This window comes from Sceloporus occidentalis, unplaced genomic scaffold (assembly GCF_023333645.1).
Source record: "Sceloporus occidentalis isolate IW3139 unplaced genomic scaffold, rSceOcc1.0.p SCAF_170, whole genome shotgun sequence".
Lineage (NCBI taxonomy): Eukaryota > Metazoa > Chordata > Lepidosauria > Squamata > Phrynosomatidae > Sceloporus > Sceloporus occidentalis.
In genome coordinates, this window is record NW_028317150.1 from 1,735,304 (window position 1) to 1,761,606 (window position 26,303).

At 39.3% G+C, this 26,303-nt stretch overlaps 1 protein-coding gene across 1 annotated transcript in view; it reads left to right on the forward strand.

Moving 5' to 3' along the window:
* Positions 1-26,303, forward strand: part of LOC149279350 (olfactomedin-like protein 2B) — a 140,418-nt gene that overhangs the window by 84,901 nt on the left and 29,214 nt on the right. Inside the window, exons 2-4 of the mRNA XM_089501311.1 lie at positions 12,334-12,597; positions 14,218-14,325; positions 16,366-16,539. Of these exons, the coding sequence (XP_089357437.1) occupies positions 12,334-12,597; positions 14,218-14,325; positions 16,366-16,539 (546 nt within the window). The remainder of the gene's footprint in view (positions 1-12,333; positions 12,598-14,217; positions 14,326-16,365; positions 16,540-26,303) is intronic.

Sequence of the window (26,303 nt, forward strand, 5' to 3'; positions counted from 1 at the left end):
AGAATTTTCATTTTGGTGCATCCCTAGAATAAATAGAACTATTTCATTTTTACTTATCCAGAATCCTGAATTTGTAATCACAAAACTTTCTAGGCCCAGAAATCAGTGAGAGGAAAAGTAAAGGTTTTGTGTCATTTACTTTATTTTAATCTGCATATCTTATTAAAGGCCATATTTTCTCACGGTGAAAAATGAGTGTGGCCCTCCCACGTATACAATTCTGATGAAGTGGCCCACTGCCGAAAAAACTTGGACACCCCTGCTTTAATATATTAAAAAAAAAAATCAGAGTAGCGGCAGTTCTCAAAATCATGGCATCCCGCGTTCATCCACTGCGCAGCTGAACATATATCCACAAATAGCAATGACGTCCTCCTTCTCCTCCGTCACCACGTACAACGCATTTCTATTATTATTATTATTATTAGCTTTTCTTGAGATGTTGAAATACATTTTTGAGAGCAACTAGCATATTTGTGAATCTGTTGCCAATTATTTAAACGGACACATATAAAGAAAGCATTTTTTTGCAACTAGTTGAAAGTTTGGCAAACGTGATCACGTTCTAAGAGAGAACATGTGCTTGTCTACAGGAAATATCTGTAGGTTTTATGCAGCTGGCAAAAGGAGCATTTTATGAAAAAAATCAAAAACTATTATGCCTTAAATCTATGATCTTAGAAAATTCAAACATTTATATGCAACGTCTGTTTTCATAGACAGGAAGGTCTGGCAGTCTTTCATTGCAATGAAAAAGATATAATGGCTGAGGTTTTTTTTCAGTTTTATTTTCCCATGTTGCATCTATGAAAACTTTTTGGGTCCAGTACATTAAAGAACACAGTCAGTTGTGCGAGCAGCCGCTCTTTTACTGCCCAGGGGAAGCAGGAACACACCAGGAAGCAGGAAAACATTCCAGCTTTCCTTGGTCATAAAAGAGAGGTTTCTGTCACAGCGTGCGACCACCACAGAAAAAGCTGCAGGTTAGGTAAAAGCATGAGGAAGTATGAATGAGTGAATGAATGAGTGAGTGAACGAACGAATAGGTGAATGTATAAGTGTGTGTGTTAGAATGTATGTATGTGTTTGAGGGAAAATGATGGCACAGACAGGCTGCTTGGGGGACAGAAATGGTATAGGTAGGCTGTTTGGGGGGCAAAATGGCAAAAATATTTCCAGGCCTGACTTTCATTCCCAATTTGACCCAGTACACAGTGGACAATTTAGAAAAGATAGGGCAGATCTTTCACAAGTTGCCATCTTTGATATATTGCTTATATACTGCTGGTAAAAATGAGAAATCCTGGATTGCTTCCTTTCTGGGTATGGTGATTTCTTGGTAGATTTGTTTGGGTTATGTGAGAAAATGGACTCTCTATACCATCTATTAACTCAGAACTGTGCCTTCTCTTACCAAATTGGCTTCAAAGAAAGCTAACTACTAAACATTAATGTTAGTGGCCTTTTGAGGCACAGTGTAGTGAGATGGGCAAAACAGCACAATAAAATTCATGGAAACCCATGTGGTTTAAGTTAAAGAGAAATTATGTGGATACATACATCCACAATTTTCATACCACGTGTCATTAGCTGTTAATTTTGTAATGGATATGAAATCGAAATCATACCAATATTTTTATTTTAGTGGTTAGTGAAACAAATTTAGAAAAATTACTTCCTGGCTTTAATCTGACAAAACAAGCAAGATCTGGATATATTCATGCATTCGAAGCACACATTCATGCATTCCCCGCTCATTTATCCTAACAGACAAATTAATTAATGCTAATAAAAGATTAAGTGGCACTCAAGCCGTAATATCCACTTTATGAGCCTCAATTACATCTATACTAGAATTTGTTTTTACAACACTTTACATTGAGGGTTATCATGTATAATTGGGTGGGATTGCCTTAAAAGAGTTTGATTGACTAGGGGCCATTAGAGGTTTAGGTCATGGCAAGGAGACCATGCAGGTGGTGCAGGGTGCTGCTTTGGTATTTGAGGGAGGCACATGGTTGCAAGGGAGGAAGGCAATACACGCAGACCCAGGTATACACTCAGTGGTCACTTTATTAGGTACACCTGTTCAATTGCTTGTTAACTAAAATAGCTAATCAGCCAATTACATGGCAGCAATGCATTTAGGCATGTATACATAGTCAAGACAACTTGCTGAAGTTCAAATTGAGCATCAGAATGAGGAAGAAAGGGGATTTAAGTGACTCTTAATGTGGTATGGTTGTTGGTGCCAGACGGGCTGGTCTGATTATTTCAGAAACTGCTGATCTAGTGGGATTTTCACGTACAACCATCTCTAGGTTTTACAGATAATGGTCTAAAAAATAAAAAATATCCAGTGAGCGGCAGTTGTGTGGATGAAATGCCTTGTTGATGTCAGAGGTCAGAGGAGAATGGGTTTGAGATGACAGAAAGGCAACAGTAACTCGGATAACCACTCGTTACAACCAAAGCACGCAGAATACCATCTCTGAACGCCCAACACTTCGAACCTTGAAGCAGATGGGCTAATGAGCCTGGTCTGATGAGTGTCAATTCCAGCTGCGACATTCAGATGGCAGGGTCAAAATTTGGCATAAACAGCATGAAAGCATGCATCCATCCTGCTTTGTATTAACAGTTCCGGCTGAGGAATGTTTCCAGCACCTTGTAGAAAGTATGCCACGAAGAATGAAGGCAGTTCTGAAGGCGAGGTACTAGTAAGGTACTAGTAAGGTGTACCTAATAAAGTGGCCAGTAAGTGTACATATACCATGTCGGCTTACCTGGGAAATCGCCCAGAGACTCTGGGAGAAGCACCGGTTCTCTGGGCCGACACCCAAATCCTCTGGATCGCAGTGCCCTCAAACAGCTTGTGTATACCATCTCTACCACCAATCAGCCTGCCAATCCCACCAAACAGCTTGTCTGTACCATCTCTACCACCAAACAGCTTGTCAAACCTCTCAACAGCCAGCTTGTGCCATTTTTGACACCAAACAGCTTGTCAATCCCCCTCGAAACATAATGCATATGACATCTTTGCCCCAACCAGCCTGCTTGTGCCATCTTTGCCATCAAATAATTTGTTAATGCTCACAAACAGCCTGCATGTGCCCCTGTCCACTCACCTGCATAAGTGACGTGTCTCTCTTCCTGTGCTATGTGCAGATTGATCCAGCATGCAGGAATTATATGTGAAACACAGCGTTTTTCAGGGGATGGTTGGCACCTTCTTGCTTCTGGGGAGGCAAGTAAAGTCAAGTGGCCCCATCGGCCCCCAACATATGCACTGGCACAAATATGTACACACACTTACACAAACTTGCACACTTACTCTAACACACATACACTAAGCTACACTTCCTGCAGTGGTCCAAAATTGTTCACAAAAGGCCAGTCCAACCAGGAAAGGGAGGTGTGAACAATTTTGGTTCGCTGGAGGGAGGCAGGGTTAGGTCTTTGTCATGCAGGGAGAGCATATTTAAAGGGGTGGACAAGTGCACTCCTGGTCACAGTTGCGACCACTGAGACCGTGGTTGTTACGCCCCTAACTGACAGAGCTGAGATGCTTTAAAAGTACCAATGTAGATGCACTGCTACAGAATGAGCAGCTGGGGCGGGGGGCAGGGGGGCAATTTCCCCCCAGGCCGCCCTGAATCTACATTAAACGGCCGCACGGCCACCCATTTAAGCGGCTGATTCGGCCACACCAGGGCCGTCTTTAACGCCCGCAGCATCCGCTGTAGGCCGGCCGAACTGGCCGGCACACCGAAATGCCATTGCAGCCGATGTGGCTGTGACTCTTAAAGCGGCCAGCATGTCTTACGGCCGCTTTAAGAGTCACAGCCACATCGGCTGCAATGGTTAATCATTAAGCGGCCCTAAGACACGCTGGCCGCTTTAAAACATTAAGCGGCCAGCGTGCCTGCGCAGTGCCGCCCAGTGTCCTGTGTGACTCCACCCCCTTGAGCGGCACGTCACATCGTCAATGTGATGGGTCGCTCAAGGGGGCGGAGTCACACGGAACAGCTCCTCGTGACAGCTAGAAGAGCACGTTGGAGCACAGCAGCAGTGAAGGATGCGGCAAAAACGTAAGTATTAAAAAAATAAAGAAAATAGTTGGGGTAATAGGCGGAAGGGGAGCCATATTCAAAGGGGGGGCTGCATTGGGACAACAATTAAATGCAAAATGGGGGTGGCTAGGGGGTATAAGTACACAACAGGGTGGTTGGGGCACCACATAAATCAATACACAAAGGTGGGGGGCTGGGTTCAAATTACATGGGTCAGTCATTAACAATGCAAAGCGGGCATCAATACACAAGGGAGGGGGCTGGCTGGGCACATCACATAAATCAATACACAAGGGTGTTGGGGCATAATGTACAAAGGGGGCTGGCTGTGGGCACAAATCCACATGGGGCAATACACAAGGGGCATAATGTACAAAGGGGTCTGGCTGGGGGCACAAATCCACATGGGGCAATACACAAGGGTGTGGGGGGAAATACATTAAAACCAAAGGGGGGGCTGGCTGGGCATCAATACACAAGGGGGAAAAACAAACAAACCAGTGTGGAAAGCATTTTGGATGTGGGTGTCAGTGTCGCAGAGCCTGTCCTGGTGTGTGTGTGTTTGGATATCGGTGTGGCAGAGCCTGTCCTGGTGTCTGTGTGTTTGGCTGTCTGTGTGGCAGAGCCTGTCCTGGTGTGTGTGTGTGTGTGTGTGTTTGGGTGTTGGTGTGGCAGAACCTGTCCTGGTGTGTGTTTGGATGTTGATGTGGCAGAGCCTGTCCTGGTGTCTGTGTGTTTGGGTGTCAGTGTGGCAGAGCCTGTCCTGGTGTGTGTGTCTGGGTGTCGGTGTGGCAGAGCCTGTCCTGGTGTGTGTGTTTGGGTGTCGGTGTTGCAGAGCCTGTACTTGTGTCAGGGCAGGCTGTTTGGGGACAAAATTGGCTCACCCTGGGCTGTTTGGGGACAAAGTTGGCTCACTCTGGACTGGCTTTGGGGGTGTGCATCCTGTGATCTATGCCTGTAATTTAGGGGTTTTTATCTATACCTTTAATGCTTAGTTATGTGATTTCCAGTTGATCTGTACCTGCAAAGCTGGGTTTGTGTGTTATTCTGCTATGCTATGTTTGCATACATTATTTATGTATACCTGCAAATACAGAGTTTGTATTTCTTATTCAGTTGATCTATACATCGTGCTGTTTACATGTGTTGTTTATTTGATCTATACCTGAACTACCGGAAGTAAGTAAAACAGAGGTGTGGCTTAGTGAATGAGGGACAAAGGGACTCTGGGGATAATTACAGGCAGGGGCCCAAGGAAATGCCTAGGGTCCAATTTTTCCATATTAAAATTTTATTTTGTTACAAAGATTAGCTGTTTTTTAATGTATTAACATAATTTTTTTTACTCCCAGTCCCATCACATTACATCAATATGCGTTAGAAAATCAGGAAAAGATGGGCATGTATAGTGGGCTGATTCGGTGGCGAAACGGGCCACTTGACTAGACTTGCCCCCCAGGCCTTAGGCTGCCAGCCCTCCCCTGATGAGCAAGCACAAAATGAATGGATCCTCAGACTGAAGGTGCAAAATATAATTTCAATTAGATACAGGTGCTCCAGTTAATGTGATATGCGAGACTGAGTTTTATCTGTTGAAGCCAAGATAAGTACTACAGGAGACTAATATCAGAGTTATAAGGTACTCAAAAGTCACAATAGGAGAGGACTGCTTAGATGGGGATGAGTTGATGGGATCTGGATCATCTATTAATTTGCTGATCGTTCAGATGGCTTGATTAGGATGATGGTGTTAGGAAGAAATGTTATACGTTTCCAAAAAAAGGTGTTTCTTTGTGAGCTTTTGTGAGTTGCGTACTTGGGGGGGGGAGTCTGATGGGACGGGGAGAAAAATTCCACTGAAAGGGTGCAGCACAGGTGAAATCCTGAATATGGGAGTGAGAAGAGTTAATGACAAAAGAAGAGAGACGCAAGTCATCAGAGGAATAAAGAGGACGGTGAAAGGTGTATTTGGATAGGAGAGTAGAGATATAGGTGGAGTTGTTAAGGTCTCTGTAAGTTTGAGTCAAAAGTTAAATTTGATTCTGAAGACTATGGGGAACCAATGGAGTGAGTGATTGGCATAGTGTTGTTACAGGGTCACTGTACCCAAGGCTGGGTACCCCTGTTTGAGGGCTGAGGAATCACGAGTCGGTCCCTCATACGGAGCTCCTGCTATCCACGGAGCAGTCACACCACCATTCGTAAAAACAAGAACATCTTTTATTCACAAAAACACAGAATTTATATATCCCCCTAATTCAATGTGCACCGAACCCAACCCCCAATCCCATCACCCACATCCCATCAGTATACAGGGGATGTATCAGGTGCGGGGATTAAGGAATACAATGGCTTTCCCCACCTGTGTTATCCCCCCTGTAGTGCGGGTGCCATCTGGACAGACAGGGCTGTGCTGGCTGATTAAGAGCCCCAGCCAGGTTACAGGATTGTCTTTTTGAAGGCTGGAGCTGCAGCCACATTCAGCCTCTGGGCCGGTTATACAATAAAATGTCTTATAAAATATTACCGGGTCACGGTATCACGAACTGGACACAAAAGCCCTCTATGACCCGGCTAAACTTCATATGAACATATGAGCCAGCTAGCCTGGCCCTGTCACAAGTGTACCACCAAATGAGGAATGGTGACAGAGAAAGATTAAACTAGCTGCAGTGCTGAGGATGCATTGGAGCGCTAATAGGCGGGAGAGTGGGGGAGACCAGTTAGTAGTGAGTTGCAATAGTCCAGACGGGAGTGAATTAATATTTTTATTGTGTGAGGAATGGACAGATTTGGGAGATGTTTTTCAGGTGAAGTAAATGCTTAAGTAAACTGGATGCATCCCCAGAATTTTGGGTTAAGCCAGCTCAAAATTTTGTACATTCAACACACCATGTGCCAGATACAGATTCTTGGGGTTACCATTTGGCATTGCATCTGCCCCAAAACAAATCACATGCTATACGAACCCATTGAATGTGTGGACATATCTATGGAAGACATGAGGAACTTATAAAGAACAACATGTTTTTTAATTCTAGCTACTTGAAAAGCAAACTTGAAGCTAAATAAAGAAAAATTATAATTAAGAGTAAAAGAGCTAAAATTTGTTGGAGCCATCATCAGTAATGAAGATATCTACAACTGAAAACATGCAAAGACCACATAAAAAGGATGTGCAGAGGTTTATGGACATGGTCGACTACACGGGGAACATTTTTTTTTTTAACATTTTTTGTATAATATTTTATTGTCTTCACAGTACAAAAGAGAAATACAGTGGTACACAATGGTACATATTACAGTTCACATGACCAGAGCCCCGCCAATCAATACCAAAGTTGAATAGCATAATGTAGGTTAAAACTTCAATATGAGGGTCGCCACCTGACAGACAAAGAGCCTGTCATTATGTACAGGCACTCAAAGAGGGCCTCTTATAATAATATATAATAGTTGTTGACAACTCTGTATGTTGGTTATGCTGGTTATGACAGTGTGACTGTATAAACATTTCAAACAGTAAAAGTTGCATGCCTCTCTGGGTATTAAATAGTTGTACATGGCAAGCAGACACATTTAGGTACCCCCAGAATTGTGTTAAGAGATAGTATATAAGTCTGTGGAAGTTGTCTTCTCATTTACTTGGCTGGATCACAACAATTAAGAACAGTTGAAGAAAGAAGCCACGTCAGTTAATTTGTATAATGCAGATGTTGGAGCTAAAACGTGCACACAAATTACAGAAACATTCTTGAATATCCTGATGGGACGTGTAGGTTATTTCCTGTGATTGGAAAGTCGGTTATGAAGGGCTGTACTTTTTAATAGTTAAAAAGGTTGTAAAGTGTTTCATTCATGATGGATGAATTGATCCACTCTTGAAATATAATTACTGTGTGTGTCATATGGCCTTTCCTATTGTCAAAATGATGAGTCTGTAATAGAAACCAGGGAGCTTCCAGGAGGTGAAGCCACTCCTCCAGGGCAAAAGTCTCCCAAATACCACCAGTCATGACACCACACCGGTAAGGATACAACTGACACAACCAACGAGTTGGCATGGTTTATAAAGCCATATTATCAGGGAAGGGTGTTGACATACAACAGGAAACTGGAACAGATTAACACAATTACACATAACACAATGGCAATAGGTTACACAGGCAACAGCGGCACTGGACTTATCTCCTTATACAAACCATAATGGCGAATACAGAGCAGAGGAAACAGGGTTAGGGAAATGGCACTTAATGTAGACTACAAAGGTCCTGTGTCTGTTACAGTTGTTTAATGGTGATGTGGCAGTCCTGTGTCCAACAATACCAGCTCCCTGCTTATGGCTTTTTTGATACATACTTATATATTTGAAGCTAATTTGCCACCGAGCTGTACAAAGCTGTCAAGCTATACAGCTTTAATATTTGTACAGTAATACCAGATTTTATTCATGTCTTTTGTAAAGTCCTGACTGGTCATGTGTAATTCAAATTATTTTTTTACTTTGCATTCCGTCAAAATGCACAACATCTGTTACTCTATAGGAATTCCACTCAATATGTTACATAAAAACATACCAGTATGTAATACACTTGAAAGCTAGTGTTTCTGTTGAGTAATATAGCATATGAAGCTAGTAGCTAAAAACGAATCCCATCTGAGTATTGTTACCTCACTGCAGAGTTATGCAATGTCTGCCAATAAGATGCAGAACACTACTAACAGTAAACACTTGCTTATGTGAGCATTCTCTGTAAATGGTCCAAATGTAGCATTTGTAATGCATGACGGTCCAAAATAATATTTACAGGTTAGCAGGAGCACAACTTTACATGCTCAAAGGATTCTAGGTTGATTGGGTGCCAGTGAATAAGACATTTCCTTGGTGACCCAACCCAGGTCAACATTTGAATATTGAAATCCAGTTAAAAAAGTAAAACCATGTATAATTATGAGGAAGAAGGACTAAAATCAAACCCTACCCACTTTGTGACCCATAATTCCCCTAAAAGTACCACCACAGAGCTTCAGGACCGACATGGGATGTAAACTGGGCCCTAGAACTTTAAAGCCAGCAGACCGTAAATCAATGCTCCCTGGTAACTCATGTACAAGCATGCACATTTACACGCACACTCACACATTCATGCTAACACATGTACAAACTTACACACACATACTTACAGAGTCATACACTAACATACACTCACACATACACATTCATGCAAACACACACATCCATGCTCTTACACACTCACACATACACATTCATGCTAACACACATATACACATACATATTCATGCTAAGACTAAGACACAAACTATTTTACAGAAACATTTAGTCTCACACACACATTCATGCTAACACACAAACATACAAAGTAATGTTTGCACACACATATACAAACACATTCATATTATCACACACTTATACATTCACTCATTAATACATACATGTATACTCTCTGTTCTAACTTTACCCATTGCTTTTTGGCTGCTCGCACACTGTTTACAGCCTCACTTTTTTAAACTTTTTTTTCTCTGGCTCAGTCCAAAATTCTTGAGCAAAGCCCAGCAATTGCTCCCCTGCCACTGGGCCAGCCCAGCCCTGGGTGTGCGGCTGTCTGATAGATACCTGATGTGGCAGGTGGCTGCATATTGGATGATTACATTGGCTGCCTGAGCAACCTTGACAGTGGGGCTGGGTTATGGGTCACTGGCTTATGTAGAATGGCTGTTTAGATGCACAGTTTTTTACTTAAGTATAAGATTTATGAAATACAGCTTAAGCCTGTAAAATTCAGTGCGATGTGTTTTATATCTGATATGCTGACTTCAGCACTTTTATTTCTTTTGGTTCAGTTAGTTGAGCTCCACAATTAAGCACAATGTGTGGTTAACCACTTTTTCAGCTTTGTCAAGTCTCCAAATAGACAGTCCAATACAAGGAGACTCTGATTTATTGGTGCCAGTGATTATTTTTGGCTAGTACATCTATACAAAATAGTCTGGGAAAAATATTCATTACATTATTGAAAGGGAATTTATGTATGTGATCTTTTTTATCCTGTGAGTGTATGATGACTCAAGTTATTTCAAGACAAAGAGTATCCACTAACCAAAATAAAATGTGTGGGTGCTACCATTAAGTTAGGATATGGAGTCACAGAAAACATATATTTGAGTGGGGCAGGGAATTCTGCCTTTAGTGTGCCATTTCGTGCAAGGTTTCTTAGTGTTTTTATTGCTAAAGTGGCATGTTTAGGACAAGCAGAGGATATTGTCATGTTACAGCAGTTAGAATTTAATTTACGTGTCATCTTCAAGGAATTTGCACCTAAGGTCATCAATTAACTGTCACAGAGATGCAGAACTATTTTATGCTCATAATGGGTCTAATGGAATTCTTATTGTCAGCACTAGTTAAAATACCCTTCAAAAAATACAGAAGCATAAAAATGTTTTTGAGCCAGATAGCTCACATTAACCCACATATGGTCAATCAACAGCAAAGAGACAGTAAAATTACAATTTCATGTGGGGTCCTATTTGACAGACACATAAACAAGCCAATCCAGATTTGCTCATAACAGAAAGATCCATGCGGCTTAATAAAGGGCATGTGCAGTCATTGTGGTAGGTATACATACATAATGATAGGAGAAGCTGTAGGTGTGTTTGTCATTTAGATAGGTGATTCATATAATCAAAGTATGTTTTTCAAAAAATCAAGATTTTTTCAGATTTTAAGAAATGTTGGTCATTGAAAACTATTTTAAACTTTTGTGTATATAAAAGTTTCTATTACAAAGCATGTACTACTTTTTACAGGAAGCTTTTCCATTATGACAAAGCTTTATGTAGCATGTATTGTGTTTTAAAAAAAGTTATTCTTTGTTATATGAAATTCATGAATTCCAACTGGTAAATTGACTTAATAGAAAATATGAGGCTTGGTCTATCTCATAACCCTACTCCGTATCCTATTCCAAAAGAAAATACCTTGTTTAATGCTGGAGAGCCAGCAAATATTTAGGTTTTTTGTATGAAAATGAAACATTGTATGTTGGCATTGACTTTCCTATAAACTAATAAACAGATCTCCCTGTAGACACTAGAGAAGAACCTTTGGGGTTTTCTGTAGCTGTGTTAAAGAAAGTGCTAAGTGTACTTTCTTCAGGTCTTTTACATGACTATGGTAAATTAAAAATATATATTTAAAAGACTCTGTAGAAAGAAAGCACATGAAAAAGCATGAATGGATGGGTTACATTTTAAAATGAAAATTGGCAGCGTTCCTTTGTGCAGTCTTTGCCATCATTCCACTTTAGAAACTGTGACATGCTTTGCTATATGCAATTATTGAGCTTTGTTTGGTCATATCATGTTGAGCAACATATCCTGGGACCTCTTTCCTTCTTTTAATAAATATGTACCAATACTAAAGGGGTTTATATATCATATGTATGAGCATGGATTGGCAAGAAATAGGGTTGCCACATCTAAAGCAAGACTTAGTGTTGCTTACAAGAAGCAGCCTTTTAAAATCCTTCTTACGTAGTGCACCATTTCTACCTAACATTCCCTAATGCATCTTAAGTCTTCAGATTTGTGTTGGACAGGTTGAGGTCGTAAAGACTCCTTCCTTCAGACATGAGCGTCTTGGATACAGAATCCTCTGTTGAACACAATGGAAAAGACATTTGTATGCTTGCTCCTTGGGAGTCCTTCTAGTGCATCTTGATGTTTAAGCACTGCTAATGTCATGAAATCTAATAGTATCTCCCTGCATTTTAAAAAATATATGATATTAAAACAGTATCTGCACAAAAAGGAAAGAAAAAAAAAGCAATTGTGATCTCATCCAACCCGAGATTAATATCACAAATTTGTAACTAATTTTTAATGTATGTAGATGTGAGCCACACATTTTTTTCCCCCACTAGAGACACTACACATTGGTACATGGAAAGATAGGGTTTCAATGCTATCTTAAAAAAATAACATCAAAAATATTTGGTGTCATAAGGGTAAAACCCTCTCCCCTAGCAACACCTCTAAACAAATGCCCAAAACAAAAGCATCCCATATGGGGGATGTGAAATGTTAGGAATCACGTTCACAGAAAAATATATAGAATACAAAAAAAGGTACTATTTGTCCTATATTTGGATTTGGTTTAAACTTTGTTTGGGTGCAAGTTAGCTTTTGTTTGTTACTAAATTTCCTAATTACTTTTTTCCATGTTTCTAAATAGTTACTGGGGGACTATGACAAGGTGAAGGCCATATCAGAGGGAACTAACTGCAAGTGCAAATGTGTAGTGAAACCATTGAATAGAGACTCATGTGAAAGAGCCAGAAATAGCCACTTACCAGCAGATGACTACTATACAGTGGAAACCATCACATCAGGACCAGACTGCAAGTGTGCTTGTGTTGCACCACCATCTGCGCTAAACCCTTGTGAGGGTGATTTCCGCCTGAAGAAACTTAGAGAAACAGAGAATAATGACTTTAAGGTAAGACACACAATAACTTGACCTATTAAAACTTATATGTCAGGGAATTATAACACTTAGGGTGTTATTGACCGAGGAGAACGTGGTTTGGCCAACAGAGATGATCATTTCTGAATATGTCAAGTATTTAAATGGGTCTTGTAAAGGAATAAAAATGAGTATGAGTCTCATTTGCTAAATTCAAAGCCACCCTGATAAACAAGTAATGGAAATAATGCATGGTATGCCGTTACCTGTGCTCCTAAGTTGGCTCTCCAATGAATTTGGTTAATACTTTACCTCAAGGGAACTCATGAAATCTCTTAAGTGTTCTGCAAATAGAGAATTCATTGAGCATGCAGTTCGGGAGTTGTTAAAAGCAAAGGTTATATAGTGGCGCAAAGTACTTTTGGGAGATGCAGAGCTTGCAAGTGGTGTAACCCCAAACTGTGTTGATGATGCCTTTTACCTGTATGTGTGCCATGGTGAGGAGTTTAAGTGTTTATCACACAGAACATGACCATGTGTGTGAATTTGGAAATCAAGTTTATTTAAATGACAAATAGTGACAACTTCAAGTTTTAAAAATCAGTAGCGCCAGCATCACAGAGCATATTGCTGGAAACAAAAACCATCATAAGTGCAGTCCAGCTTTGCATCTACATTACATATGACATCAGAGTTTCCAGCTCTAGTACAGTACCTTTGCACCACGCCACTTAATAAGGGGAAAGCAAATGGCTTTTCAGTTTCCAACAGATGGTGCAAAATTTCATTGCACTGTTTAGAGGTAGTTAAAGAAAAATATTAAGTTATTCGGCTATAAATTATAATTATAGATGATGTCTACAGAGATTTACAGAGCCCATCAATGTGGCCATATCCCATTTAGGAGCAAATTATGATTTGTATCACAAAAACAAAGACATGTCATGAAACACAAACCTCAATAAAAGGGTAAATATAAACAAACAAAACAAAAAACCCAAATACACAACTACAGGTTCCATCTTTCAGTGCTCTTCATAACCCAACTTCAGAACGGCCATTCTTTTTTACAACTTTTTGTGTGTTTAACTCATCAACACTTTTTTCAACACTTTTTTCAACCTTTTCTGTAAATAAATACAAGCATTGACATTATTTTTTGTGTGTAATAATAGCTCCAGCATAAAATTTAACTAATTATGTCAACTATACTACTCAAAAAATCAAGTATGAAATGTTAAATGGGTAGGAGGATAACAGGATGCTTGAAACCTAGTTTAAATAGTTAATGTTTATGGTATATGTTTACATTTAAATAGCGGTTCTTTCCTCAGCGGTCCAGCTTCTTAATAAGGTATGATATACAGCTGAATTAAGTCACATTGATGATAACCCCATCACTGAAATAAGGAGTTGACCTGCACAATATGTAAATAAACTACTTAGATTAAAACTAAAAAAATCAACCAGTTCAGCTGTATGTCCTTGTAGCAATTTACAGGCATTGGTGTTACCTAACAATAAAGAAGATTAGATTCAAATTGCCACTTTTCCCTGCAATGTACACCAAGTATTAGTTGCAAGCAGAATTGTGTTCAATTTTGTTTTGCAGTCCCCAATATATAACTGGAAAACTTTTTTGATTTGTTACAGCTTTCGACCATTATAGAAATGTTGGAAGGAGCTTTTTACGGATTAGATCTCTTGAAGTTGCACACAGTTACAACCAAAATTGTTGGCCGTGTTGAGAAGCTTGAAGAGGTATGTGGCTAATATATTAGAAAAATTGTGTTGTGTCTACCGACATACAATAACTGAGTTTATTTGCATACACCTCATGAGTAAGCAACTATTTTTTATTGAACTAGCCCAAGTTGCACAATAAACCTTATTTTATTCTCAGTTCATCAGAAAAGGTGTTCAGTGAGGTTGAGGTCAGGGCTCTGTGTGCGCCAGTCAAATTCTTTGACACCAACCATGTCCTTATAGACCTTGCTTTATGCGCTGGGGCACAGTCCTTCTAGAATAGGAAAGAACCTTCCCCAAACTGTTCCCACAAAGTTGGACGCATAGCATTGGCCAAAATGTCTTGGTATGCTGATGGTGACATAACAAGACATTTTGGACAATGTCTCAACATGTAGCAGTTTTTCATGCAGTTAGACAATCTAACGCAATTCCTAGCCCACAACTACCCTACAATAACTAGCCTATTGTAGAAATTTTTCTTTAAAAGAAAACCCAATAGGGCATATTTCATATTTATTGCTTACACAGGAGTGACAATATTGAATTGATAAACCATGAAAGGCTGTCAGTGAAGTTAAACTTCTAAACTAAGTGATTCCTTTAAAGTAAAAGGAGGACCCTACTGTAAGTATTAGCAGGGGAGGGCTGTCAGCCCAAGGCCTGGGGGGAAAGTCTAGTCAGCTGGCCCATTGCGCCACCAAAGCGGCTGCGAGCGACATTGAAAGCGGCTGTCGTGCGGCAGTCACTCCACCGGCGCTTAATGAAATCAAAGCGGCCGGCGTACACGCACCGCACCGCCCAATGGCTGTGCCTCAGCTCTTCATCCCACCCCTTTTAAGATGTAGGACAAAGAGCTGAGGCACAGCCATTGGGTCTGACTGCCGCATGATGCAGGGGCGTACCAAGAGTATTTGGCACCTGTGGCATATACTGTATGTGGCACCCCCCCACACACACTTTAAAACTGCATAGTTTCTATGGTTAGGCAAACATTGACAGGGGTACAGCATAACTATTATATACTGAGGCACACATTGACGTCAATGCGTGCCTATCACTATACATTGAGCCAGACACTGACAATACTGCACTACAACCCCTATCACTATATACTAAGCCAAACATTGATGTGGTGTAGGCCTACCACGTCAGTGACTGGCTTAGTATATAGTAGGGATGCACCAAAATGAAAATTCTGGACCTAAACTGAAAATTCAGCATTCACTTGGCCAAAACCAAAAAAAAACAACCAAAAAACTTTAAAATACTTTATCAAAAGTAACTCACCAAAATTAGACAAAAAAAAAATCAACAACAATATTAATTAATTTATATATATATATATATATATATATATATAATTAACAGCAATCACAATCCTATCATGCCCAGGTTCTAGCATGTGCTGGTTGACTTAGCATGATAGGAGTGTGATTGCTGTTTGCAATATATATATATATATAATTATTCTGTCCAATAAAAGTGTTGTTAACACACCAAAGTTGGACCAAAAAATAATTGATAACAGCAATCACACTCCTATCATGCCTAGGCAGCCAGTATATGCTGGAATCTGGGCATGAAAGGAATGTGATTACAGCCTCCCTATGCCATGCTATAACCCAACACTTACACATCCATGCTATCTGAAACCCTCATTCACAAACATTCAGCATAACACCCATCACTCTCACACACTATCCACTCTCCCTGAATCTTTTCCTACCTTTCTTCTGTTACTGTAACTTTTCCTCCTCCTCTTCGTTCTTTCTTTCTTCTGTGTCCTGTCCTTCCGGTGCAGAAGATGGTGGGCGTGGCTTCAAATCCCGGCGCACAGCCACAGTTGCCGCGCTGGCACCCCTCAGATGAGCGGCAGCAGGGGCGGGCCGCCCCCCGCCAGGTACGCTACCGGCACGACGGGCACATTCAATCCAGCCGCAAACTAAGCGGCCCGGATTCAGGGCGGCCTGGGGGGCAATTGCCCCCCGGCCCAGCCCGCCCCTGAGTATTAGACACGTTGCATTTGATGCTTTTATTGTTTCTGTAATGCAGGTGATTTCAAAGAATCTCACCAAAGAACAAGAGCAAATCAAAGATAGTGTGGATGAAATACTGACTGAGATGAATAAAAAAGAAAAGAATTGCACAAAAACATCCAATGATAACCTCTCTGATCTGGGCAAGATCTTGCAGAGAGATGCAGCGGCAGCCTATGCTCATAAACATGTAAGTTTAAACAGATGGAAATTCCAGTCACACTTTATCTTTATGGTATATTTTTTTTTTTTTTTTTTTATTTCAAAAAACATATATATAAAACAATAAAACAGATAGTAAAAATACTTTAAACAGCAAAGGAACATCTATGTTCTATCTGTAATATAATTTAACATCTTAACATTGAATAGTACATAAATTAGCTAGATCGAGATACCTCACATATTATCTCGTAGTCTAGCAAAACAAAACTAAACAAATCATTCATACCACATCCACACTTACTAAAGAGCTCGGATTTTAGATTAATTTATTGTAAATTACTATAGCTAATTGGATATTTATCTATCCAGGGTTTCCAAATTAAATTAAATTTATGTAAACTCTGATGCGCTTGATGGTATCCATGCTCCATTAAGCATTGAAATTTTAATTGATTAACCACCTGTTTTACGGAGATATTTGTTGTTTGTTGCCAGTTTCTTGCTATGATTATCTTCATAGCTAAACAGCCCTGTGTTACTAGTTCTCTTTGATTAAAAGATATATTAATCAAATTCAAATGAAGTAATGCTCTTTCTGGTGAAGGTGGAATATCTTTTTTAATAAGATCAGAGATTAATTTAAACAGTTCATACCAAGTTTGTATAATTTTTCCACAATCCCACCATATATGTCTGAATGTTCCATGTACTAAATTACATCGCCAGCATGTAGGAGATGAGTTCTGTTTGATTTTAGCTAATCTAACAGGGATCAGATACCATCGAAGCATAATTTTAAGGTGTAATTCTGACATATTGAGACAATGGGAGACTTTATTTATTTCTATTGCGCTATTTATCAATTGTTTTTGATCTACTTGTATGTTCAGATCAGATTGCCAAGAATTCCATGCTTTAATACAAAGTGGAATATCCAATTCTTCTATTATGGAATAGCATTTCTTCAAACACTTCTTAACAATCTCACGAGAAAAAATATCGTTAATCTGTATAATTGAGTCCTCTACGTATAGATGTTTATTTAAATAATACTTGATCCTTACTAATATAAAGGACTCAATATTTGTTAAATTAAACTCCTCTATAATTTGATTAAATGGTTGCATCTCGTTAACATTCAATATATCTTTAATTCTTTTATTTCTGAAATTATACAATTTTCTTAAATTCAAAGATGGAATGTTATTCTGTAATGTCTCTAACGGTGCTGATGAAATTATTCTATTTCTCAACCCTATTCGATGTTTTAAGGAATACCAAAATATCATTGAACTTTTAAGAGAAATGGGGAGAGTTTCTACAATTTTATGAAATCTGTCATGGTGCATCCATAATAGACATTCTAAATTAGATATTCCTATTAGTTCTTGTTCTATGCAAAACCAATCTTCGTTGGTACTATTTTTATATTGGATCTTTAATGTGTGCATAAGTAGGCTAGCCTGTGCATATCTCCCTAAGGAGGGCACATTTAGACCCCCCTTAATTTTATTTGCATATAAGATTTTCCTAGAAATTCTGGGTTTCTTATCTACCCAAATAAATTTCTCTACATTTTTTTGAAATACTTGTATCCAATATTCCAGGAGCTTAATAGGGATCATTCTTAACATGTATAGCCATTTAGGGATTATATATGATTTTATAATATTTATTCTGCCTAGCCACGACACAAAAAGTCCCTTCCATGCTAACGTTTGTTTTAGCAATTCCACTCGCAATTTATTGTAATTGATTTCAATGATGTTAGATATCTTAAGTGGAATAGTAATGCCCAAATAATCAATCTTATTCTTTTCCCATAAGATATCATAAGCTTCTTCCAAATTTTCTCTTATCGGATCTGGAATGCATACTGTCACAGCTTGTGACTTCCTTGTATTTAACTTATAATTAGATAATTTGCTAAAATAAGATATTTCTCTAGTTAATGCATTTAAAGAGTGAACTGGATCATATAGATATATCATAACGTCATCTGCATATAAACTCATCTTGTTTTCTAAATCACCTATCTTTATTCCCTTTATATTAACATTGTTCCTGATCCTAGATGCCAGAGATTCTATAGTAAGTATATATAATAATGGTGCTAGCGGGCAACCTTGTCTGGTACCATTACTTATGTTGAACCATCCTGAACTGAAGCCCTGGCCTACTACCCTTGCAGTCGGGTTTGTATATAATGTTAATACAGAGTCAATAAACCCTTCTCCCAATCCATAACTTCGCAAAGATTCTTCAAGAAAAATCCAATTTACTCTATCGAATGCCTTTTCGGCATCAAGGGCCAAAAATAGAGAGGGAATTTTATATAGGGATACATATTCCACTAAGTCAATTATTTTACGAGTGTTATCATTAGATTGTCTTCCTTTAATAAAACCTGTCTGGTCTTTATGAATTAATTAATTAATTTTCTGTAAATGGCTTATACAACTGTGTCGCCTGTTCTTTTGAAATTTTAGGTAATTTAGAATCTGATAAATATTTCTTAATAGTTTCTTTATCCTGCTCTTGATCAGGAATATTGTATAAGGTTGTGTAAAATTCACCAAATGCCTTCCCTATCTCTTTCGGATTATACAAGTAATTATTTCCATCTTTAATTTTAAATATACGAGCTTTTAAATTTCGTTTTTTTAATTGGTTAGAAAGTAATTTATCGGCTCTATTACCAACATAATAGAATTTTTGTTTCATTTTAACTAAATTATAATTTGCTTTAGAAACAAGAATTTCTTCAATATCTTTTTTAATTTGTATCATATTTGCCACTAATATTTCATTGGGTTGTTCTATACACTTAGTTTTCAAATTACTCAATAAAATATATAATTCTGACAAGTTTTGTTTTTTTTACCATTGTTTCTAATAAAGGCAGCTTTTCCAATTAAAAAACCTCTCATGACACATTTATATGCACCCCATACATTTCCTAATGTTATATCGTCTGTCAGATTTTCTTGAAAGAATTGTTCAGTCTTTAAAAGGAGGTGTTCACAAACATCTTTTCTTGCCAGTAAAAAATTATCCAATCTCCATGATCTAGGCTCATATCTATATTTCTTTAACATTTCAAGAATGACTGAATCATGATATGACCAAGCTACATTATTAATTAGAATATCTTTACAATCTTTAACTGTCTCTGCTTTAGTTAGAATTAAGTCTATTCTTGAGAAAGATTTGTGTCGATGAGAAAAAAATGTAAAATCTTTTTCAGCTGGCCTTAAGGTTCTCCATATATCATATAATTTATATTTTCCCAAGATCTCTCTAAATGCCTTCGAAAGGGCAAGCTGATTGTTATTCTGACTAGATTTTATGATCATTTTTTTATCCATATCTGGATCAATAACACAATTAAAATCTCCCATGCATATAAAAGTTCCCTGAATATATCTTTCAATCTTTTGTAGAGTGCTATTAACAAAGTGAATTTGCTTTGAATTAGGGGCGTATATATTTAAAATAGAGTATAGTTTGTCTTCCAGTTTACACACAAAAAAGACATATCTAGCACTATTATCTTTCTGTGCATATAATATCTCTGTTCTAATTTTATTAGATATTATAATAGCCACGCCTCTTTTCTTTTTATCTAATAAGGAGGAATATTCTTTTACTGAATATTTTTTGTTATTCAATCTATTAATGTCCCCATTCAACAAGTGGGTTTCTTGGATTGCGCATACATCAATGTGCTGTTTATTCATATAATCAAATAAAAGGAATCTTTTTTGTGGTAAATTCAAACCCTGAACATTTAATGTAGCAAATCTAATCAATTCCTTCATTAGCTATGTAATATTTCCATTGTAAAATATTCGAGCTCACATATAAAAGTTTCTTAACACACACATTCATTTCCCTTGTAACTCTGTCATCACAGTATCACCATAAGAAAAGCGAGGCTCGGCACGTAACGGCGAAGAAAAAAAAAACAAAAACAAAAAAAAAAAATGTTAAGATGTGTCAAGTGTCTCTTAATAGTGAAAGAGCTTACCTTTATTGAAGCTCTTTAAAGTGTCTTAAACCATATATCGTGTATTGTGAAAATAATTCTCGCAGTTAACTAATAAGATCAATATAATATAACGTAATATACATGTTATATATAGTGTATATGTTATATATTTATTATGTGTAAAAAAAAAAAAATAATAATTTTACCCTGTGCAAATATTAAATAATAAATATTGAGATGTGTCTAGTGTTTAGTGAAGAACTTCATATAATACCTCAAAAGAACCATTATAACACTTTAAAAGTGTCTTATAACATATATCGTGTATTGAAAAAAAACAAAAACAAAAAAAAACAGTTCGGCTATCGCAGATTCTATTTCCATCTTATTGCTCAAGGAAGGGGATTCTCATTCAGCCATTTTCTGGCCTCTTCAACTGTAGATAAGATAATCACTTGTTTGCCAGTTCTTATAATCATCTTAACTGGGAATCCCCATGAGTAATTTATATTCCTGTCCCGCAAAATCTTCGTTATATCCTTAAATCCTCTTCTCCTCTGTCTAGTATCAGGTGAAAGATCTTGAAAAAAGAGGAGATGTTGAAACTTATCTATTTTGGGTGTATACACATTTGAGGCCCTCAAAATTCTCTGTCGTGTATAAAAGGAAGAAAAACGGATAATTATATCTCTTGGTTTTGTATCCATGATAGATTTGGGTTTAGCTGTTCTATGAACGTTTTCAATGATATCTTCTTTTTCTACATCAAGAATGCCCATATCCCTAAAGAGATCTTTCAAAAAGGGTCTCATATCATCTTGTTTTATTTCTTCAGATATACCTCTAACTCTGAGGTTTTTCCTCCGTGATCTATCTTCACAAACCATTAACTTTTGCTCTAGTGTCCGTATTTTACTTTCTTTCAGGGTGCAATCCTCTTTTATAGATTTTATCTCAAATTCTAAAAATTCATATTTTTGCTCATTTAACTTAAGGCTTTCCTCCATTTTTCTAAATTCAATTTTCCATTCGTTATTTATTTTTATTAATTCCTCTTTAAATTGATTAAGTTGTTTCTCCATACATTGTTGGAGGTAGTCTTTAGTGATATGTTGTGTCATCTGAGTGCTAGGACTTATGGATTGTCTTCCTGATTCCTCTATTGTTGCATCTGAGAGATATAAAGATTCCTCCATTTTTTTTGAACATTGGGGAGAAAATAATATAGAGATCTTTTTTTCTTTCGTTTGATCCGGTTCACGTTTTTCCCTTTTCTTGTATTTTGATTCTTCCCTTTTGGAGGCCATAATGATTATTAAAGCAGAGGTGCAGATTATTGTATGACCATTTAATTATATATATTTTTTTTTTTATTATTTTTTTCCTCTTTCCTTTTTTTCCCTTTTTCTTCCTTTTCTCTTCCTTTTTCCCTCCTTTTCTTTTCTCTCCTTTTCTTTTCCTTTTTTTTTTTTTTTTTTGCGTAGTTTACCCAGCATTAATTTGTTATACTAAAAGTTCGCAAGAAGACAGGGATAGCCTTAATTTGCTTAATTCTCTATTATATTAGATCAAGTTTCCCTTCATTATACTGAAGATGTTTATGGGAAAATTATATCAACACAATATTAGTATGGTGTCAGTAATAAAGCAGTAATTGAAGACTTTATATCAACCATATCGTGAAGATCAGTTTTCTTCAGTTTTATATTGAGAAGAGAGATATGTTAAGCGTTTTCATCTTACAATCATTGAATGCTGAACAGCAAAATATTGAATATATATGAGGAGACTCAATTCCCAAACAGAGGGGGAAACCCCAAATAGAGGCTAGTACTTGCGTTTTCAAGTATCGAAACACCGTTATCAGCTTCTTAATAGTTGTTATTATCGGTTTATGTAGTGCTGTTTTTCCTCATTTCTTTCCCCTCTCAAGAGCTCCGTGGCGCGATTATCGTTTTATCGGTCAGGATATCTCCAAGGTATCTCCGCCGACCTTCACCGACCTCTGTATATCAGGAGCACCAGGGAGCCAGGAGCAGAACGGTGTAGAACGTCTACCGGCACCCACGTTGGCGTTTAAGCTATTACCGCAGGCAGGGGCGTAACTAGATGCCTCAGGGCCCGGGTGCGAGAATCTGTTAAGGGCCCCCCCACCCCCTCACCCCCCCCCAAAAAACATGATTTTTACCCAACAATTTTTTTTCAACTAATTCAACAAATTCAATTTACATATTGAATCATAATCAAAGAAAAAGGGGCGCATGTACAAAGGGCATAATCCAGGGGTGTCCAAGTTTTTTCTGCAGTGGGCCACTTCATCAGAATTGTATCCGTGCGCGGGCCGCACTCATTTTTCACTGTGACAAAAAATATGGCCTTTAATAAAATATGCAGATTAAAATAAAGTAAAATGACACAAAACCTTTACTCTTCCTCTCACTGATTTCTGGGCCTTGAAAGTTTTGCGACTACAAATTCAGGATTCCCTAGATTTATTCTAGGGATGAACTAAAATGAAAATTCTGGACCAAAACATTCAGGGTTCACTTAGCCAAAACCGAAAATGACCCCCACCTTTAAAAATAATAATAAAAACTCACATGTTTAATAAAAGTAGGTAACACGCAATTGGACAAAATTAGCAATATGACTTGGCATGATAGGAGTGTGATTGCTGTTAGCCTAGGCAACCAGTAAATGCTGGTACCTAGGCATGATGGGACTGTGCTCGCTGTGATTGCTGTTAGCAATCACACTCCTATCATGCCAAGTCAGCCAGTACATGCTGGTACAGGGTGGCTGTAAGTGATGTGCAGACCCCATACTGCTGGCAGCATCACTACACAAGGGGGGCAGCTAGCTAGGTTTCAGCATGTACTGGCTGACTTGGCATGATAGGAGTGTGATTGCTAACAGTAGTCACAGTCCCATCATGCCTAGGTTCCAGCACTTACACATCCATCCAGTAAATGCTGGAACCTAGGCATGATGGGACTCTGATTGCTGTTAGCAATCACACTCCTATCATGCCAAGTCAGTCAATACACGCTGGTACAGGATGGCTGTAAGTGATGTGCAGACCCCATACTGCTGGCAGCATCAATACACAAGGGGGGCAGCTAGCCAGGTTTCAGCATGTACTGGCTGACTTGGCATCATAGGAGTGTGATTGCTAACAGCAATCACAGTCCCATCATGCCTAGGTTCCAGCACTTACACATCCATCCAGTAAATGCTGGAACCTAGGCATTATGGGACTGTGATTGCTGTTAGCAATCACACTCCTATCATGCCAAGTCAGCCAGTACATGCTGGTACAGGGTGGCTGTAAGTGCAGACCCCATACTGCTGGCATTATCACTACACAAGGGGGGCAGCTGGCCAGGTTTCAGCATGTACTGGCTGACTTGGCATGATAGGAGTGTGATTGCTAACAGCAATCACAGTCCCATCATGCCTAGGTTCCAGCACTTACACATCCATGCTAACACACACACACACACACACACACACACACTCATTTATTCATATAATCATTAATTCACAGATTCATTCCCTCAATCACACACACTCATTCAAACACCCTCCCCACCCCCTTACCTGTACTGCAGCTCCCTCGATGCCGCTCACAGACTTCAGCAGGGGGCGCGGCCTCCCTCTGCCTTCTCTGCTAAAGCACAGAGGAAGTAGGAAGTCACGTGAACTCCGCTTCCTCTGTGCTGTCCAGAAGACCCTCCCACAAGTAAGTAGCAGGGCTTGAGGTGCGGCTCGTGTAAGATCGGTTGCCCTGGCTGCCGATCTTACGCGGGCCGCACCTCGAGGTCTCGCGGGCCGCATTTGGCCCGCGGGCCGCATGTTGGACGCCCCTGCCTTATTTAAAATTTTTTTTAAAAAAAACGTAAAAAAGATTTCGGGCGGCCCCTTGGCTTGGGCCGCCGGGGCCCGGTCGCAGTCGCGACCCCTGCGACCCCGGTAGATCCGCCACTGACCGCAGGGCATTAGATCTTCGGGGCTGCCGTTTGCGGTCGCTCCGTCCCCCTCCTCCTTCTCCTTCCCCCTCCTTGTGGTACGATAGCCGTAACCGCTGCATAATCGCGTCTCCACGCCGCTACATGCCGTCCTCTAACGCGCCTCCCACAGTGCGCGTCTCACATCCTCCACGTCCAGTCTCCACTCATCCCCAAGAGACAGATTCCCTTTATGGTATATTTTTACTATCTTTCCTTAATACTGTGTAAGATCATGACCAAATATCACGAACATAGAGATAATTGGATTATATAGTGTTATTGTATCCTAAGCAACCAGCTGTAATTTTTACTGACCGCATGTTTTAACTACCACTTACACACTTTCATGTGTGACGTGTTCCTGCCTAAGCCCAATCCTAGGGTGGCAGCCCCTCTGTCACTAAACCAGGGCAGGTTGCCCTATTAGGTGATCAGGCTCAGTGGACTGGTTACAGTGGAGACAGACTGTACTATTCAGTACCAGTCTCTGTATGATGTTATATCCTGGCACTAAGCAGTAAGGAAGTTGCCAAGACGGCAGTTGGGGTCTCTCCCTTGGGTCAGGCCTAGGGAACTGCCTTACTTAAATATGTTGCTGACTATGATCCATAGAAAATTAGCAGATACATCTACAAAATCTTTTTCCAAGGTTTCATTAGTCCAGTCTGGTTCAATCAGTCTGCAGCCCTCATTTGAAAGCTGATGATATTGTTATTGTTTGACTTAGGGAATTTATGCATATTTGCTCACAGACATAACAAGCCTACACGTATTGAAGTCCCTGGGACCCATGTGGGGAACAGGCTGTTGCCAGAATTGACTCCTCAGACCAAGAGGCATGTGGTCATTTTGTCTTTCCCCTGACTTATTTTGTGGTGGCTATGATAAAACTGTTGTTCAGTTATCCTTTTCTGTTTAGGACTAGGCAGCAACAGATTTTGTGTTGAACAGTTCAGCAAATGCCTTGACCTTAGTATCGTCAACTTCGGCCCCATTCCCCAAATAAGACACATAGACAATGTATGTAATTAAAATTGCTTTATTGTTCGATTTTGGATAAATTTGGCCACGGTCAAAATCCCGGTATTATCCCCAACCGTGACACTCATTATCATATTTCTTAAACGTTATAAACCACAAATTCTTGGCTACAAGCCAACCATATAACACCGTATATCTATAGGGCTGGTAAGGGCGTAACAAACCACGTCACCTGTAGAGGCTGCCGGCGTCCAAAGCCCAGCAACCACACGTCACCCAACGTATCACCTGAGCAAGGCGCCCAGGGAGTGTTCTGCACTTCCGCCCTGAGGCATGTGCACCACGAGTACAACCATACCTTAGATAGTTGTCTCAAGCACCGAACCAGCCAACCACATATTAACAATGACCAAAATGTAAACACCAACCGCCACACAAGACGATATAACAAAAGAAAAAGAGGGAAGGGAGGGTGGGAATTTCGCCTACTTAAAAAACCTACAAGCTCATCTGTGAGCAGGTTCCCAAATTTATTTAGTTGATGACACCCAGTGCCCTCCCCTTCTTCCTGTTCCTGAACATTCAGAGTGTGGGGGCAAAAGTTCACACAGGGGCCAAGCAGTCACAGAGGATGTATGTATCTAACCAATATTTTAACCCCTTGTTAGGTCATGGGGTGCTCCTCGTTCCTTCCCCGGTCATGGTGCCCCTACACCTATTTCTTGCTCCGGGGCTGGTCTTGACCTTAGTATCGTCAACTTCGGCCCCATTCCCCAAATAAGACACATAGACAATGTATGTAATTAA